The sequence below is a fragment of the Gorilla gorilla genome, chromosome 14 (assembly GCF_029281585.2).
Source record: "Gorilla gorilla gorilla isolate KB3781 chromosome 14, NHGRI_mGorGor1-v2.1_pri, whole genome shotgun sequence".
NCBI classification, from domain to species: domain Eukaryota; kingdom Metazoa; phylum Chordata; class Mammalia; order Primates; family Hominidae; genus Gorilla; species Gorilla gorilla.
Window position 1 is genome coordinate 30,103,385 of NC_073238.2, and position 20,019 is coordinate 30,123,403.

General features: G+C 41.6%; 1 protein-coding gene across 1 annotated transcript in view; it reads left to right on the forward strand.

The window, feature by feature from the left end:
• The window catches only part of LOC134756975 (protein fem-1 homolog A-like), a 30,768-nt gene extending 13,950 nt beyond the window's left edge, over positions 1-16,818 (forward strand). Inside the window, 3 exon segments of the mRNA XM_063697290.1 lie at positions 12,363-12,731; positions 12,734-13,264; positions 13,267-16,818. Coding sequence (XP_063553360.1) covers positions 12,363-12,731; positions 12,734-13,264; positions 13,267-14,462 — 2,096 coding nt within the window. The 3' untranslated portion in view covers positions 14,463-16,818.
• Positions 16,819-20,019: the final 3,201 nt, after the last annotated feature.

Here is a 20,019-nt window from a genome sequence, read left to right on the forward strand (position 1 = left end):
CTTTGGAGCAGTGGCTTTCAATCCTGATTAGGATATCAGAATCCTTTGGAAGAATTTTTTAAAAATCTATGGGCATGGAACCCATCCATCAGTATTTTTAAAAATTTCCCAGGTGGTTTCCATGAGTAGCTAAGGTTGAGAACCATGGTTTTGGATTTCCCACTTGATGATTTTAAACCATAACATCACTTTGCCTGTTTTTCTAAATATTCCTCTTTCTACAGTCAGCTTTCAAAAGTCAGACTACAACTGGATCAAAGAATTACACAAGAGAAGGGAAACTGAGCCACCCTTCAGCAACTCCAGGAACAAATCAAGGTACATATAATGATGGGGTAGTAAATGCTAATACCAGCTATCTCCTTCCCTTGTATTTGTCCCTGTTTTTGTTCCCCTCTGTCCACTCTGGCTTCCTATTCTCCCTTTGTGGCAAAATATCCACTATTCTTGAAGAAAGCGAACCAGCAAACCTGCTAATATTAAAGCTTCAGTGACCCAATAGGTAGCTACACTTTGAGGAACATTTGCATTTCCAAAGAAATTATCTGAAGACAAAAATGTCTAATTCAATGGGCTGAAATGCAAATTGTTATAATTCAGGCTAGAAAGATATCTATCCCAAGGAACTTCCTTATCATGCTCTGGGAGACAGTAGGCTGCCTCATGGAAGGCCGTTATAGATGTCCAACTAAACATTGCAAAAAACAGGTATAGAAGCATTGGCTTGGGACTGAGAAATGATTTTCATTTGGTGCAAAAGTAATTGCGATTTTTGCCCTTGAAAATGATGGTTAAAACTGCAATGACTTTTGCATCAACCTATGGATTAGTAATTGATACACAAAGACGTGACACATGAGAATACCAAGTGCACTGCTTGGCACATAGTAGACATTCAACAAATGCTTCTCGCTGACAACTTTTGCTTTCCTCCTCAATCACCCACTTTTTAGAATCCTTGAAAAAATTTTACAAATTTTTCAAATATTCAGGAAACTTAAATAACATCAGATTTAGAGAAGAATTATTGACTGTAGCCAATTTTTGGACCTATACATTTTTTAAACTATGTGATGGGAATCTCTTCATTTTTTAGAGCAACATGGATGCATATCAATTACAAACCTTGCTAAATCATCCTTTCTATCTGTGAGGCAATAAAATTCATTATCCTGGTTAGTTTGAGGATATACTTAACCCATAAACACCAACAGCAAGTATAGATTCAGACATTTGTATCTATAATTTAGACAGTTTAAAATGCAATATTAAGTAATTCAAAAATTGTTCAAAGCTCAGTACCTTTTCACACATTAATACTTTGATTATCAACTTCCTTTTAAAGAGTAAGTGAGTAGAAAAGGGTAAGTAGAAAAGAGTAGAAGAGGCCTTTCTTTCACAATTTGCCAAGACATGCATCACTTATTTACAATCAAACAAAATGCTGTTTGAGAAACAAGAAGGATGGCAAGAATGAAGCTCCTTCAAGCAAGATACCTCTGACTACCCTCTAAAGACAGATACTATGGCATGGTCATAGAATTACTGCAGGAAAAATTTGTCCACTGAGGCTGCTTCCTCCAGAGGTAAGGTTTAACTTATGGTAACTTGCTATGGATCAACAGCTCAAGATGAAGTGTGTGGCTGGCAATTTAAGTGTAAAATTAGATTTCCAGTATAATCAGTCATCTGATAGCCCATCTAAATGTATTCTGCATTTGCACATTTAATTAATTATGTCTTAATTGAAAACATTTTGCTCATAATGATTGGTTCTAATTTTATTCCAAATTAAATTAGTAGGGGAGAAATTTAGTTTGGGAATTTATTGATTTTTATATATATTAAAGAAAAAGTAAAAATAATGGATTTTCTCTTTTCTTCTTAAAAGGAAATATCTTTGTGCTCATTTAGAGGTGCAAAGGAAAACATTTAGAACTTCCCAGATGAACAAATTGCATTTCATCTGAATGAACATCTAACTTTGGAGATGGAGAGAACATTCTTTTGTATTGTTGTAGATATGCCTAGTATAATATTGGTATAATTAATTTTTCAGCTACAATGCAGATTCCTGGGTCAGTGCAAAAGACCTTGTTTATTTAGAAGTGATTATCTGAGAAAGTGGCTCATTAGTCTTAGATTCGTGGAATGCACAGTCTGGTCTGCAAATTAAAATAGCTATTTAAATTCCCTTTATGAAAATTGTGCCTGATAGGGCACTTCCATGTGCAGTGAGGTTTGTATTTGCACATCTAGAGCATCCAGGAAATCAGCGAAGTTGCGTTTTGTGTCTTTAGATATGCTACAGTTGATAAACCCTAAGATTCAGATATTAACTATTGGATAAGCTCTTGCATTTCCCATAACTTTAGCTTTGAAGCCATTCATTACCTTAATACTAAGGAAAGAATGTCAGAAAATCCAAAGAGAGAGAATTCTCAGTTATGATTTTTGGACATATAATTGGAAAGAAGTCAGATTTGGCTTTTACAATTAGTGCCATATAATGTCACACAAAGTATTTCCTGCAGTGTGCTCAAAGAGGTCAATTTGTGATTTATTTGCAAGTCATAGTTCTGAAATTACTGACTTGTGTGTGTAACAATTTAGCTTTAACTTGGGCACTTAATTTAGCATTAAATATAGCTCCTCTTCAATATTGATCCTTGCCCTGAACAAGATATCATTTCATAAACCCAATTAAACATGGTGCCTACTGTGGTTTAAATACCAAGACAGATTAAATGTATTGTCCAGTTTCACAGATCAGCAATGCTTCTCTTCCTGTATCACTAGCTCATGATAATAACATAAGGGACCAGTCTGTGCCAGTGGATGGGCCAGAATTAAAAGAGGATAAATATTGATGTCCTGCCTGAAAGAAAACTGGGCACCCAAGGTGTCAGAGAGTTGTCTGATATACTGTGACATGAATGTCCCATATATATAAATTGCAGCCTTTTTAAAATAAGGTAGAATTGTTTGTGGAAGATTAAAAACTCTTTCTAAATTGTTGAATTAAAATATTTAGTTAATAAATAAATCACTGCTATTTTCATCAATATAGGAGTTGTTTCTTCAAGTTTGTGTGTTTTCTCAATTAGAAAAAAAGTCTAATTTGTTTAAATAGTGAGAAGTCAACATTGAACTGTTGTCTACTCAATAGCCACAATTCCTTATTTCTTGTTTACAATGACCATAGATTGTTTATGTTTGTATTGTTGCAACAAGTTCACAGACAATGGATTCCTCTCCCAATCTGGGAGGATGAGCCATGGTTGGTCTAGGCCATGAATATTGTGGTAGATTGTATTGTGTGTTCACAATTCTTTGTTCTCTGGCCAGGTGCAGTGTCTCACGCCTGTAATCCTAGCACTTCGGGAAACTGAGGCGGGCAGATTGCCAGAGCTCAGGAGTTCGAGACCGGCCTGGGCAACATGGCAAAACCCCTCTCTACTAAAAATACAAAAAATTAGCTGGGTATGCTGGTGCGCACCTGTAATCCCAGCTACTTGGGAGCCTGAGGTGTGAGAATCACTTGAACCCGGAAGGCGAAGAATGCAGTGAGCCAAGATTGTGCCACTGCACTCCAGCCTGGATGACAGAGCGAGACTCTGTCTCAGAAAAAAATAATTAAAAAAGATGATTCTTGTTCCCTCCCCATCCTTACCTTTTTTTAATGAGGAAAGAGAATATTTCCCTGTATCACTGACTTTGGGCTTGGCTATGTGACTGCTCTACCCAATAGAATTTGGGTAGGTTAATAGTAATAGAAGTAACTAAGCAGAACTTTAAAGAAGCTTCTCCTCTTCAACTCTTGCTTATAAAGCATTATAAAAATCAATATATATAAAGCATTATAAAAATCAAATGCCCTAAGTAGTCTGTGTCCTTCAACATGGGTCCAGGAATGAGAGACACCTGGAGCACACCTGACTCTCATCTGTAGTCTAAGGTAGAACTGCTGCAACCAATTCGCAAAATTCATGAGCAAGGAGTAAATGCTTGCTGTTATCGGTCAGTAACTTCTTGTTATGTTTCTTAAGCATTATTGGAGCAAAAGCAAACTAATACAAATGTTAATGTAATTCCTTTGCTTGTGATTGATTTAGAGATGAATATTTGTCCTGTTTCCAGCTAATACAATGTATTTAGGAAGAATGCCAAAGGAGGGAGCTTATTAGTAGGATTTTGACCTCCAGTGAAAATGATGGCCAAATATATGAAATTTTTTCTTTCTTTGGTTTTTATTGTTCAAAGACATAATTATTTAAGTTGTGTTAGTTGTGTGTGATCTTATAACTGTGAGGAATTACATAGAATGAAAATGGAATGTGCTGTGGTGGCAGAACAGAAAGAAGTTGGGTGATTGACACCGTTGAGCTGCTGCAGGAAATCTGTTAGTCTCCATTTCCAGGGGTCTTGCTATGTAGAAAAATTGGATGACTTTATTGCTTAAGTCACTATAAGAATGTTTTCTGTTACCTGCAACCCAATGCACCCAACTAATAAAGTATGTTTCTAGAAATACACTTGCCTGCACTCATTTTTAAGACACACAGACCACATACACACGGAGAGATATTTTTAAAGGTCTTGTACTACATAAATTGTACTATTTTTTAATTTAAAAATATGGGCCAGGTGCAGTGGCTCACACCTGTAATCCCAGCACTTTGGGAGGCCAAGGCAGGTGGATCACAAGGTCAGGAGATCAAGACCACCCTGGCCAACATGGTGAAACCCCATCTCTACTAAAATACAAAAAACTAGCCGGGCATGGTGGTGTGTGCCTGTAGTCCCAGCTACTTGGGAGGCTGAGGCAGGGGAATCGCTTGAAACCTGGAGGCAGAGGTTGAAGTGAGCTGAGATCGCACCGCTGCACTCCAGCCTGGTGACAAGAGCGAGACTCTGTCTCAAAAAATAAAAAATAAAAAAAAGATAATCTGATTTTTTTACATTATAGCACATGTACAAGACTGAAATCTGTCTCATTTTTTAAAGTAACTGCCTAGTACTTTATGCATGAACATCCTTTGCCTTCAAGTTGAATTTGAGGATCAACCTCAGCTATTTTCATAAAATAAATTTAAAAATGTATAAAAAGATGAAAAATATGAGGGAAACATTAAGTGAAATGGAATTTGAATTCATAAGTTGTGATATCCATCTAAATGAGTCACCAAGAGATAAAAGATGAAAAATGAAAACAAATACTCACAGAAATAATAGAAGAAAACTTTAAAAGGTAGAGAATAAAGAAACACATGCTGTAATGTCACTACCCACTCAGTGTTAATTTAAATGGATTTGTTGAGAAGACTCCAAAAGCAGGTATAAATGTCGAGTATGTGTGTGCACATGTGTGTGTGTATGTGTGCAACCCTATATAAAATATTTTAAAATCACTTTTATTGAAATATTGCATATGCACATCTAAGAACAAATTTTAAGCTTGATGAATTTTTACATTGTTGACACAGCCATTTAACTATCAGCTAAGAGAGGAAATAAAACATAACCAGCAACTCTCACCTTGTTTTATATTCACTATCAATCCTTACTCTTTTTTTAATTTGAGACAGAGTCTCATTCTGTTGCTCAGGCTGGAGTGCAGTGGCGTGATCTCAGCTCACTGAAACTTTTACACCCTGGGTTCAAGCAATTCTCATGCCTCAGCCTCCCAAGTAGCTAGGATTACAGGCACTCACCACCATGCCCAGCTAATTTTTGTAATTTTAGTAGAGACAGGGTTTTGCCATGTTGGCCAGACTGGCCTTGAACTCCTGGCCTCAAGCAGTTTGCCCACCTCAGCCTCCTAAAGTGCTGGGATTACAGGCATGAGTTACTGTGCCTGGCCCATTCCTCTTTTCTAATACCCCAAAGGCAACCGATATCCTAATTTCTCACACAAGAGATTGGTTTTGCCTGGGTGTTGAACTTTATATAAAGGGACTATCAGTACATTATTTGCCATATTGATCTATGTTATTTTATGTAACAATAATGCATATTTATTCATTGTTCCATAGTATTCCATGTAGACAATTTATTTGCTATTTCTTCTCTTAATAGATATATTTGGGTTGGCTTCTGTTATTGTTATTATGAATATGATGCTTTAAATATTCTTTTTTTAGTAAAAATATGTGCAGATTTATAGCTGAACAGAAAAAGCTTTGTCTTTTAACCTGGATATCTGGATTTTTTTACTCTTGGTGAAGATAACTGCAATGACATTTATCACGTATGATTTAAAGTCAGGAAATGCCTCCTGGTAACCTACAGGGTCAGTTTTTCACTGATGGGTTACAACTGGCCTAATTGGTTTGATAAACCTATCTTGATTACATGCACAAGGAGACATAAAAGGCTTGCGGAGAATTTCTCCTTGAAGCCCTCCTGAAAGCATGATTCCTAGCACAGAATCTTGGTGGTTGACACTGGAGACAGAATGCACACTCTGTGTCTGTGAATACTTGGAGCCCTGGGTAGCTTTCAACATGGGATGTCTTTCAGACTCCCAGTCCATGCCCGCACTCTCTTTCACTTGCTGCACCATATCCTTTGCCTTTAAATAAAAGCCCCATGTAAATATGTTCTATGGAATGTAGTGGTTCCTTTCAAACATCCAAACAGGAAGCTTTTCAGTATGTATACATTTCTATTGAGAATACACCTAAGAATGAATTTGCTATTTGCCAGTTCATAAAAGTATATATATTTATATATTGAGCTTTAGACAAAATTTGCAAGTAAAATACAAAAAGAAATTTCTTGAACCATTAGAGAATAAATTACTGACCTGATTCCCAATTACCACCAAATATTTTGGGGTTTATTCCTTACAAACAGGTTTCTCCTACATGTTAACAACACAACTATCAGCATTGGTTGTATTCCCACTAACACCCTGTTACTCTCTAATCCTCAGACCCCATTCAAGACCCTGGCACTCTACATTAAGCTACCCGTGTGTGTAGTTACCTTCTTCACTCTACTCTGACTCCAACACCTCATGCTTGGCCACCGTCATTCTTGGATGCCATCCCTGGGCTCTGATCTACTCCCTAGATTATCATCCATTTCACATAGACACTCTTCTCATCCTTCCTGGGTTAAACCCACATGGGTGCTCACCCTACTCTGCTCAGTCAGGCTCTGACACTCCAACCTTGCTACATCACTGCGGTGATGCCCTTTTCATCTTGCTTGGGTTCTGCCACCACTTCTGTGTGGACTCCTTCTCCTGTTCTTTGGCTTTGATACCTGGCACCTTGGAGCCCTCCTATACAGATGCCCCTTTCAGTCTATTTACACCAGACAATCCCACAGTGACCTGACTCTTCTACATGCAAATCCTTTTTATCCCATTCTGTGCCACTGCCTTACATGGGTGTTATCTTCCCACTAGCCTGAGGGGTTTACACACCAGGTGATGGATAATACTTCTGTCTGGATGCTCCCTCACCTTTTTTTGATTCTGACACCCCACGTGGGTCACCTACATGCATTGAAGCCCTTACTCAGCTGTGGCTTCAATCCAAATGAGGCAGCCTTCCTCTGTAGATGGAGGAATTAACCATTTTTCCCTATTCTAAAAATTAATCATTTCCCCAAAGAGCACAGGTTTCTTTCATAGAGAAATAGTGTTTGGATACAAAGGTCTAGAGGCTAGGTGTTCTACTAGGGTGTCATTGCTTCTAGATTCTTTCACTTCACAAAGCTAAGAAATACATATGCATATACCAAGCAAAGCACACCATAAGGGTAAAATGATGACTTTTTTGAGGTTGGAGGTCACTATCTCTCCATCCTGTCTTCCTTAGAGTATTTCCTTGAAATCTTAATAGGTCCAAATAACAGATTTACGCTTTTGATTTTGCAGTGGAAGAATGGGGACTTTCTGACCCTTGGAATTGTAAACAAATGCCTCCAAAACTTACTTGGGAGTTTTTCACAAGAGGACTATCTTAGGATGTAGCCCTTTGTCTCTTGAGGAGATGAGAAGTTATTCTTACTTCTGCTTTGCTAAATAAATTATGTGAAAGTCTGCCTAGACATTTTAGTCACTTTTGTAGTACCTACGTGCATAGAAATCTGACCATGTTCATGTAGTAATAAACTGTGTTCTCTTTTCTATGTTGGTTCAGAGAGGTCTTTGTCAGTGTTATTTTATTTCCAACAAACACAAGGTCTATATTTCTGTATTGTTACTTTCTAGAGATGGATGACTTTGGATGGTCAAATATTGATAGAAAGGCACTAGTGAAACATAATTCAGAAAAAACACATTTACAGATTTGGTGACAAGAAATGAAGAAATTTTTCATGTTAAGCTCCAATTATCTCGGAAAGGTAGAAGGAAAGTCATTAGTTGAGAGTATACATGGCATTGGAGTTGGAAGTTTTGAGAAAAGTGGAGGCTTATAAAATTAAAATAGTTGTTTCCAATAAGATGAAATAGAACTGATTAAAGAACAAAGGAGACATGATTGCCAAGGAGTCTCTCAGATTAGTTCACGTTGATCACTGTAGTCTATTGTTTCACATTAACTCATTCCAAAGCAAGCTGCATATTGGATTCACCTGGGATCTTTTAAGATATACCGATTCCTGGGTGCCACCTGCAGAGATTCTGTTGTAATCACTCAGGAGTCTGACATCAGCATCCAGATTTCAAAAGTTCCCCAAGTGATTCTAAAGCGTCCTGAAGATCAAGAACCATTGACCCAGATAGAATGTTCATCACCTTTATTGTTTTCCACAAAAACCTACCCATGTAAAGCATTTGTGAGGATAGAAAAGTTTACTGAAAATTAGAAATTGAGAGTTGAATTGGCAAACAAATTTAGTCAAATTAAATTCTGAGTTTTAATGCTTTCCTATGGCCAATCCAAGAGTGTGGAACTTTCCTTGGGCCTTCACCCCATTGTCTCCAAACTCCAATCATTTCACTAACTCTTCTCCACCTTCCCAGTCTCTGCTTTCTGAATGCCACTTCCTAGTCTACCTGACTCTGGGAACTATCAGTTGGAGCAAAAGTAATTGCACTTTTTGCCATTAAAATTGATGTCAAAAACCACAAATTACTTTTGCACCAGCCTAATAAAACTTCTCACTCCATAACTCAGAGTGATTCAGCCCTCACTAACAACCTGGTGTTCTCCATTTTCCTTTAGCATGGACTATAGCTATTCATCACTTTTGAGAATTTTTAAGAGGCAACATTCTTGAATGTGATCTGGTTTATAGAACCAGGATAAAAGGTCAATGTTGACTCCAAAGTTTCCCAGGCCCAGGATCTCCTCAGAAATATGTGGCAGAGACAGACCTGCAGGATAAAGACAAGATATGCAGTCTTTTCTCATTCACTCCATTGATAGCTAGTAACAGCCGACCATATCTCAGTTCAATGAAGGAAAAAAGATAGACAAATAGATACAGTAGAGTGTAGACTATATAATGGTTTAGTATACATAGGAAGTACACAAGTACAGTAACATCTGGACAAACTAGAGGATGGGAGAAGAAGGGAATTGAGAGAGCATTGCAAGAAGTGAAGAACCCAGGGTTTGAGCTAGCCTCCTGAATCCACATGTATAGAGTTGTAGAATTGGAGTACTACAAAGAATGTCAGAAATCGTCTAATCTAGTGACCCTTTGTTACAGACTAGAAAATAGAAATCTCATAGCCTAGGAGTTGAACTGAATTGCAGAAAGTCCCATAAAAAGTCAGGGGCAGCGCCAGGATTAAATTGGAATCGGGGTTCATTGATGACTGGCCCAGCGATACTCCCTCAACAGGTAACAAATTTCTAAGGTTCTATGAGCACAGCTACGGGAGGGATTAGGCCAGCAATAGGGTCGCTGGTGGCAGTAGAGGCCTAAACCTGCATGGCTTACACCTCTGTCTGCAAAGTGACTGACTCATTCTAGCCCTATCTGTGCACTCTGCAGTACCTCTGCTCAGAAGGTGCCAATGGGGGAAAATGCTAGATAGATAATTTGGCTTGAGCATAGAGTGTGAGGGAAGGACACATACTGAAAATAGGAAGGAGAATGAGAAACCTGAATCAAAAACCAGCCTAACAAATATTAGGCCTTTGAATTATAAAGCAGGCATATGGTATGGCTTTAGAAAATTACAAGATCATAAAGATGAGCAAATAAGACTAGAAAATTATGACTTTGGGACCTTGTGTCTGAAGTAAATGGAGAGGCACTTTGGGGAGTGGCAGGCAATGAAAACACATCTACCACCTGAGGAGATGACTCACAGAAATTCAAAACAGCCTCTTTTTTTTAAGTCCAATGCAAATATAGTCAAGTGAGGGAGGGTACATCATTCATTCTCAACTCACTGTGTTTAGTTTCTTAAAAGATGGCTGAATTGTAAAAAAAGTTTTTGAATGGGGCAGTTCTAGTGTCAGTTGTTCTCTCTTTTCCTTTTTTACTTACCCACTACTATAAACTACCATAGATACATTCTTTACATTCAGTTAGTTAGTTTTACGTTTCCCAATTTCCACATTTGTAATTATAGCCTAGGAAGCTTCTTTGCTTGGAGAAAGATGTTCTTATATTAAAACAGAAAACTCTTCCCAAGCATCCACTAGTTCATCCAGTAAGCAATTTCATCATTACACACCAGAGGTCAGTATTGGATTATTAATTTACATGAGTGATTAATTTTTACTTTCCCAGTAATAAAGATGAGAAACAAAATACCAAAGATTATTACTATATTAGAGCTTTGGTGTTAGTTCCTTAAGCAAGTATCATCTGTGCAGGCATGCACAGATCATGAATGGCTTAACAAAAATACAAAAGAAAAAGAAAAAAGCCATCACAATGAAGGTGGCCTTTGTTCTTTAGGAAGACATTCATAACTCATTCCAGGCATATTAATTATGCAACTTTTACACAAAAGTTACTTTATATTGAGAAATGTTCACAACTAGCAGTATTAACAGACATGCTGGCAGTGAATTAAAAAGATAACAATAGTTTTTAGAGCCTCATTCAAATCTGCATATCTACAATAGTGTATCAATTTGGGATGGCCAAAGTTATAGATAATTTGGATAAATAAAATAAGGGCTCAGCAGTAAAATAATGACTATCTCCAGAAGCTTTAAGATTAAATGAAAAGAAGAAAAGACTAAAAGCAGATCAAGCTATCATGCTGACTACAGACATGGTAAAGGCTTTCCACAGAAAGAGAAAATAGATTAGTCTTGTTTTACTCTGGTCAACAAAGGGTAGAATTATAGAAATGGAGATTGCAGCTGCATATAGATAGAATTGTTAAGACTCATAGCTATTCCAACATCTTTGCTTAGGGGGCCATAGGGAGTGCCAACATCGAGTATCAGAACAAACTAGATGAATGCCAAAATCTGTTATATTCTAAGGTTATATGAGAAAGTGATTTTGATGCCAAAGAGTAAATATTCCACAAATTCCAAACCTCCTTCCAGGCATATATATTTGGGTGGCACCTGCTTTAAGAAGTCTCCCTTAATCTGAGAACACAGTTTGCTTGTGCTTCTAATACTTTGACCATATATTGTCCTTTGTCATCTTTTGACCATATTGTACATTTACGTATTATTTAGCTTTGTGTGGTTATGTCTTATCTAAAACCAAGATTCTTCTTTTAGGAATACATGTTATTTTATCCTCTATGACACCTAGCACAATACAATGAAGTTAGTAGATACTCAGATAATATCTGTAGTCTGAACCTATTTCCTTATCTAAAAAGTAAGGAATAAAAGCAACCACTTTACCTGCCTCACTGAGCTGTTTTGAAGATCAGATGAAATAATGTGCGTGAAAGCACTTTGAAAAGTATAAAATGTTATACAAATGTAAGGCATTCTAATTTCAGAGGGAGGTTTTTCTCAGTTATAACCTCCATGTCAGCTTGAATAAAGGAACATTTTTTAAAACTTAATCTGAAAAGAAACTTGTCCCTTCTGGGCACAAATTATAAAACTCCCCAAAAAATGTTTGTATATATTTTTGTTTGTTTGTTCCTAAATAGTATAATGAGCTATGGTCTTTCAGGGAAAATGTTGCTCTGATACTAGTTCACAATGTAGAAAATTGCCCTTATGTACTTTCAGGAAAGAATTGCAAACAAATGAGCTATTTTCTCTTCTCGAGTAAAGGGACTTCCCAAGCATGGGTGGCAGCTGTTCAAGTCCATCTGGTCAAGAATTCACTAAGATCATAATGTGAAAGTTGCTCAAGTGCAGATTTGCATGACAGCCTGCAAATGTTCCTTTGGAGACGAAATGGTTTCTCAGGTCAACAATCTGCATATTTAAAAGTCTCTAGGACACCCTAAGATGGCGGCGAGGGAGACGGTGAAGGTTGGCTCCCGCCTGTCTGGGCTCTGATCCTCCGTCTCCCCCTCCCCCTGCGGCCGGCTCATGGCCTGGCGGAGGCCCGAACCAAAGACCTCCGCACCGCCGTGTGCAACGCCGCCCGTGACGGCAAGCTGCAGCTGCTCCAGAAGCTGCTCAGCGGCCGGAGCCGGGAGGAACTGGACGAGCTGACTGGCTAGGTGGCCGGCGGGGGGACGCCGCTGCTCATCGCCGCCTGCTACGGCCACCTGGACGTGGTGGAGTACCTGGTGGACTGGTGCGGCGCGAGCGTGGAGGCCGGTGGCTCGGTGCACTTCGATGGCGAGACCATGGAGGGTGCGCCGCCACTGTGGGCGCTGGCCACCTGGACGTGGTGCGGAGCCTGCTGCGCCGCGGGGCCTCGGTGAACCGCACCACGCGCACCAACTCCACGCCTCTCCGCGCCGCCTGCTTCCAGGGTCTCCTGGAGGTGGTGCGCTACCTGGTCGGCGAGCACCAGGCCAACCTGGAGGTGGCCAACAGGCACGGCCACACGTGCCTCATGATCTCGTGCTACAAGGGCCACCGTGAGATCGCCCGCTACCTGCTGGAGCAGGGCGCCCAGGTGAACTGGCGCAGCGCCAATGGCAACTTGGCCCTGCACAACTGTGCCGAGACCAGCAGCCTGCAGATCCTGCAGCTGCTGCTGGGGTGCAAGGCCAGCATGGAACGTGATAGCTACGGCATGACCCCGTTGCTCCCGGCCAGCGTGACGGGCCACACCAACATCGTGGAGTACCTCATCCAGGAGCAGCCCAGCCAGGAGCAGGTCACAGGGGTAGAGGCTCAGCCTGGGCTGCCCCAAGAAGGCTCCTCCACCAGCCAGGGGTGTAGGCAGCCTCAGGGGCTCCGTGCTGCATCTTCTCCCCTGAGGTACTGAACGGGGAATCTTACCAAAGCTGCTGTCCCACCAGCCGGGAAGCTGCCGTGGAAGCCTTGGAATTGCTGGGATCTACGTATGTGGATAAGAAACGAGATCTGCTTGGGGCCCTTAAACACTGGAGGCGGGCCATGGAGCTGCATCACCAGGGGGGTGAGTACCTGCCCAAACTGGAGCCCCCACAGCTGGTCCTGGCCTATGACTATTCCAGGAAGGTCAACACCACCGAGGAGCTGGAGGCGCTGATCAACTACCCCGATGAGATGCGTATGCAGGCCCTGTTGATCCGGGAGCGCATCCTCAGTCCCTCGCACCCCGACAGTTCCTATTGTATCCGTTACAGGGGCGCCGTGTACGCCGACTCGGGCAATATCGAGTGCTACATCCGCTTGTGGAAGTACGCTCTGGACATGCAACAGAGCAACCTGGAGCCTCTGAGCCCCATGACCACCAGCAGCTTCCTCTCCTTCGCCGAACTCTTCTCCTACGTGCTGCAGGACCGGGCTGCCAAAGGCAGCCTGGGCACCCAGATCGGCTTTGCAGACTTCATGGGGGTCCTCACCAAAGGGGTCCGGGAAGTGGAATGGGCCCTGCAGCTTCTCAGGGAGCCTAGAGACTCGGCCCAGTTCAACAAGGCGCTGGCCATCATCCTCCACCTGCTCTACCTGCTGGAGAAAGTGGAGTGCACCCCCAGCCAGGAGCACCTGAAGCACCAGACCATCTACCGCCTGCTCAAGTGCGCACCCAGGGGCAAGAACGGCTTCACCCCTCTGCACGTGGCTGTGGACAAGGACACCACAAACGTGGGCCGCTACTCCGTGGGCAGATTCCCCTCCTTGCACGTGGTCAAAGTGCTGTTCGACTGCGGGGCCGATCGGGACAGCAGGGATTTTGACAACAACCCGCTACACATAGCAGCCCAGAACAACTGCCCGGCCATCGTGAATGCCCTGATTGAAGCAGGGGCCCACATGGACGCCACCAACGCCTTCAAGAAGACGGCCTACGAGCTGCTGGAAGACAAGCTGCTGGCCAGGGGTACCATGCAGCCCTTCAACTATGTGACCCTGCAGTGCCTTGCAGCCCAGGCCCTGGATAAGAACAAGATCCCTTACAAGGGCTTCATCCCGGAAGATCTGAAGGCATTCATCGAACTGCACTGACCTGCCCAGAACACCTGCACCCTCACCTCTCCCCTCTCCTGCTGAGACGGGGGAAATCAGGCTGGGGTATAGCAGATACTCGTTCTTGCCTCCTTCAGGCACCAATCAGGAGAAGGTTTCTGCCTCCCATCCCCTTTACCTGAAGACAGGGTCTGAGGTGTTAGCGAGCCTTTGGTGCTAGAAGCCTTCAGGGTCACATGCTAAGAGGACAGTCTTTCTCTGGGAGCCCACTGACTCAGAAATTCTGAGTTAGGAAAAGACACAAGACCTTCCCCACATCCTGTCTGCCTGGGTTACAGAGGCCTTTGCCTTGTTACCTAGAGGTGGAGGGACTGAAGCCATTGCGTTCCTTCCCTGCTAGAAACACAGGAAGAAGTTGAGGACGGTCTGCCTTCCCTTGTCCTTTTACATGGCCAGGTAACTCCCCCTGCTGAATACAGTGTTAGGACTGGGGGCTCCCGAGATGAGAGTTTGAAAGTCAGGGAATGAAACCACCTCTCATTTCTTCCAGCATGATCACGACCTGCTCCTGTGCCACCGTAGTCCCTGGCAGACAGGCAGGGCTCTGCTCAGGGCAGCCTGCCACTTGCATAGCTTTTGGTTAGTTTGGTGTTCTGTTTATTTAATAAGTGGGCAGGTTGCAAGCATTGCACAGAAATTGTGAGATTTTACTGCCTTTTTTTTTTAAAGAAAGTTGTTTGTTGGACTCCATAAGTGAATTTCAAACAGTGAGGATTTTGTAGTGCCTGAGATGGCTGAGGCCACAGGGAGTGAGCTGTATGTGTGAGGAAGTTGGTGAGCGAGATAAAAGTCCATGGTGTCGACCCCTAAAACATGGGTGACCGTACATTTTTATACATCTCCACTCTACGGCCTTTTACAGGCTTTCCAATTGTACAGGCCTTTCCAATTTTCCATTCTCACTGGAAAGAGAACTGTGCTTCCAAACAGAAATCAGGAGTGACCACAAAGCCTGACAACACTTTGCCACCCAGCAAGAACTGGCACAATTGGTTTGGGTCTGCATTGCCATAGTGCCCGAGTTAAAACTACAGGCCACTCCACCTTGCAAACCTCACGTGGCCTCTGATTTCATTGTGGGTGCATCCACAGGTGGCGCTAGCTCTTTTTTCAGCTGCTCCGAGGATTGGGACCCAAGTCATCATGAGAAAGGCCCAGGTACAGTCTTAATGTGAAAAATCCACTAGCTAAGTCGTTGAGTGCCAAGACCAGCCTTCTAGCCAAGGTTTGGACAAAGTCTCAAGTTCCCATGACTCAGGGTAAGGTGCTGGGGCTGCCAGAGGACCTGCCCCAGCAAGATTTTTCTCAAGAGTGAGACTCCATCAGCCCGGGCAGACGGGAGCAGGTTCTTGGCCTATGTAGACAGCAGCAAACAGCAGAAGGGAAGCCATTCTCACTACATCCTCCCTGCAGTAGCCACAGCCAGGCCCTTAGGAGGAGCAGCAACCGGGGGTGTCCAGAAACATCCTGTCCCTGGATGGAAACTAGGTCTTGTTTGGATTTTTTTTTCTTTTTTTTGCCGTGTTAGTTAGGAAATTATTTATTAATTTACAAGACAGGTTTTATCTCAGCCAAGGAGGGAAATGACATCCCTGTCCCTCCCAAAGCACAGAGCAGAGAAATGAGGCTGTTTACATCGTGAGTCTCCACGCTGGTGTTTAAGTCATTAAAAAGATATTTGAAAAAAAAGTCTCTAAATACAGGTTTATGGAATAATTCATAACAGCTTTAAGGAACTATCATGGTACACTGGGAAAGTCACTGATATTGCAGGATAGATTTCTTCTGTTGGCTGGTGAGCATTTGTTTATAGTCGGCCTTGACTCTACCACAATTTTAGAAGTAGTTCTTTTATTTCTTTAAAAGCAACATTTTGGGACAAAATATTGTGAACACATAAGGAATACGACTATATTTGTGAAACCCCTTGTTAATTTCCAAGTGATATTTTAAATCTTGAATAAGACATGTACGCTCATAAATAAAGAGGAAAAAGAAATAATTAAATCAATGTTCCTAAGAGCTTCTCAGAAAATAAGAAAGAGATAAGTGATAGAACTATAATCTACAATCTACCCTAACAGTATATTTGCATCACTTCTTAAACTTTGTTTAGTATTTTAACACGCTATTTCTTATTATATGTGAAGAATGCTGTGAGGTAGCATGTCAATGTTTTGCAGATTAATAAACTGATGTTAAAAGAGGTTAAGTGACTGATTTTGTACTTTCATTATCTCAAAAGTGCAACTAAAACTGCACTTAGGATTGCCACTCCTGTCGGGGGCCATGGCTTTGGTCCTATTTTCTGCAAGTCTCTGGATGACGTCTGTCCACCCACTGTCTCTGAGTGCTCTCCTCACCTCAGCCTTCCTCCCTTATTTTAGTCCAACAACTGTCACCACTCTTCAGAATCCTCATGAAACTTCAGGAAAATCGACTGGGTAGGGCTTGTTTCAGAATTATCATCCAGCATTCTAGGGTTGATTTAGAATTCAGAGAAAGAAGCAAAAGCACTTATCAAAGTGTCTGTTCTAGAGGTAAGCTCAGAGGCACCATGGCAATCCCCACATTTCCCCAGGATGTCTTCAGAAATACCTGATACTGTCATCTCAGGCCCAGATATCATCCCCCAGCTGAAGGCCGTGGGCAACATTCACATCTCAGAGTAAAGAGTGTTTTAGAAGTCCATGGGCAATCACCAGTCACGCAGGGAGTTCCAGGGGCCAGCCAGTTGTTCCTTTCATGAGTTAGGAGGCAGTAAGGACATCACGGTGATCATTTCCACTGAAAACACAAATTTAAGTCCACTCTGCTACTCAGCAGTTAATGCTGACTTCTGAAAATTATGAAGCATTTATCACTATGGTCTCCTTCTAGGTTTATCAGTGCAGTCAGCTCAGAAAACTTTCATTCCTTCGGTATATCCAGCTCCAGCTAATCAGGTAGGGAACAATGAAAACAGGCTGACATTTGATTCAGAGGTTCTGGAAAGAAAGTGGACCTGGCAACAAAGTGACTGCACTTACAACCCCCCAACCTAATGTCATCAGGATCCAGGGTAGACCATCTGGGGCCACCAGGGAGAGAAGACAGTTTCAGAGGCTGTCTATCATAAGCAGCTCTGATTAACATCTTAGGACCACAAGACAAATTATCATTGGTATTTGAAGGCAAAAGGTCATGGATGATCTGGCCCTGGGTGAGTACCTGGGTCTAACTCACAATTCTCAGAAAGGCCCTCTGGGTCCATTCCCGATATATTAACAAAATGCCTGAAACACAGTGGGGTTTGAGCAAATGATAGAATGAATGTTTATGGAAGGACGATTGTCTGACCTCTTCTACTATACACTTTTGAGAAAGGTTCTCAGAATGTATGGTTAAAGTATTGTATAGGTTGAGCATTCCTAATCCAAAAATCTGAAATTCACATTTTTTGAATGCTGACACAATGTTCAAAGGTCATACTCAAAAGGAAATGCTCATTAAAGCTTTTTAGATTTCAGATTTTTGAATTTGGGGTGTCAACCAGTAAGTTTAATGCAAATGTTGAAAAATTTTTTAAAAATCCAAAACGCATCTTGTCCCAAGAATTTTGGATAAGGAATACTCAACCTGTATTTCAATTGTTTGCTTGTTTGCTCTGTCTTCAAAAATGAGCCAGGTGTGGTGGCTCATGCCTGTACTCCCAGCACTTTGGGAGGCTGAGGTGGGCGGATCACTCGAGGAGTTGGAGACCTGCCTGGCCAACATGGCAAAACTCTGTCTCTACTAAAAGTTAAAAAAAACACTTAGTCTGGCATGGTGGCAGGCTAATTTTGTAATCCCAGCTACTCAGGAGGCTGAGGCAGGGAAATAGCTTGAGCCCAGGAGACAGAGGTTCCCGTGAGCCACGATTATGTCAGTACACTCCAGCCTGGGTGAGAGAGTGAAACTCTGTCTCAAAAAAAAAAAAAGAATGAGTTTCTTCAAGAGAGAAATTGTACCTTGTTCATGTCCATCACTCCCATGCATAACACGGCTCCATAAGAACTCAGTCCTTATGAAACTCCATGCAGTAAGGACTCAGTTTTTTCTGAATGAACAGACCAAGTAAGAGCAATTACTTATTGTCATGTAGCTCAGATGAGAAAGGGCTGGGATTTGAGAAAAGGCTTTATTACTGAATAGGATCTGGATGGATGGATTCCATCACAGATGTAAAGCAAGACTACAGTAGTGTGTCCAACAAGATCGAGTGATAGCAGGTTGTAGTGCAGGTAAGTAGATATCCATGAAGGGTTGCAAATGAAGTGTTGACCTGTCCAAACAGACGGATGCAGTACAAGACAATTTATCCTTACAAGAAAGATAGCAAATTGGAATTAGGAATATTTGTCATTTCAGAGGAGGGTCCAAGACAATGGTCCAGGATCCAGGATTGGGGAACCCCTTCCTGAGGACGATGACAGGTAACAAAAAAGGATCAAGCTGAAGCTCAGAAATCAGACTTGGGTGCCGGGAGAGGAGACTAAGGAACAGACTGAGATCCACTTACCAGACCCAGGGTATTGTCTCTGCATAAGCTCAGAGACAAAGAAAAATGATGAAACCACAGCTGGCAGACACGTAGTCATGTAAATCTCCTTAGCATCATTGCAGGATTTGTGCTGAAAGTCAAGGCAATGGTGAAGCTGCAGGAGGGCTGTAGGTGCTCATAGCTCAGGAAGGAAGGGTCTTATAGAGACTAGAAACTAAGTCTGAGCTAAAACATTTGCTATCTTGGATTTCTTTGGGGATGTTCATTCTACTAACAAACCAATACCAATTTAATTTCCTGATGTTTATTTTGGGAGGTTTACAAGAATTAATTTCCTTGGAACTGATTTTTTTAAACATCCATTATAGAAAATTCTTTGTCTCACTTGTGAACACCTCTGAAAAAGAAGTATTATGTATAAAAGTTGGTACCTGTTGAACTATTAGAGTTGTGGGGAAAAGCCTTTACAGGGTTCACAAGAAAAAGCCTTCTCCAACTATGACTTACAGATGTACTCTTAAAATAATGACTTGACATATTTATATGTATATCGTTAGTTTAATATCTTACCTAATTGTCCAACAAACTAATTCAATGTTGTTTGCAATGCATTAAATGGACAAAAGATAAACTGGGTAATAGAGAATCCAGAGAGCCTAGTGGCCCATGAAATCACTGGATTTGCAAATTTATTTTCTCTTCAGCGCTGTGCACTATCTCAGAACAAAATCTGTTGGCAAAGCACTTTATTGGCAACCAATGGGTTAGAATATAGAGACATTAGGAATGCCACATGCGCTCCAACCAATGCTCCATCCAGGCCAGCCTAGTGCCAAAGCAACACGAGAGGATTTTGGAGAGCAAGGTTGCCCGATGTGGTATCAGTTTGTACTGTTGGAATTATTTCAAATATCTTCCCAAAATCATTTTGTGAACTAACATGTAACTCTAACCTATCATTTCAGACAAATCTCTTGATTTTTTCCCACAGCTCTCCCTCTTTGTGTTAGAGTT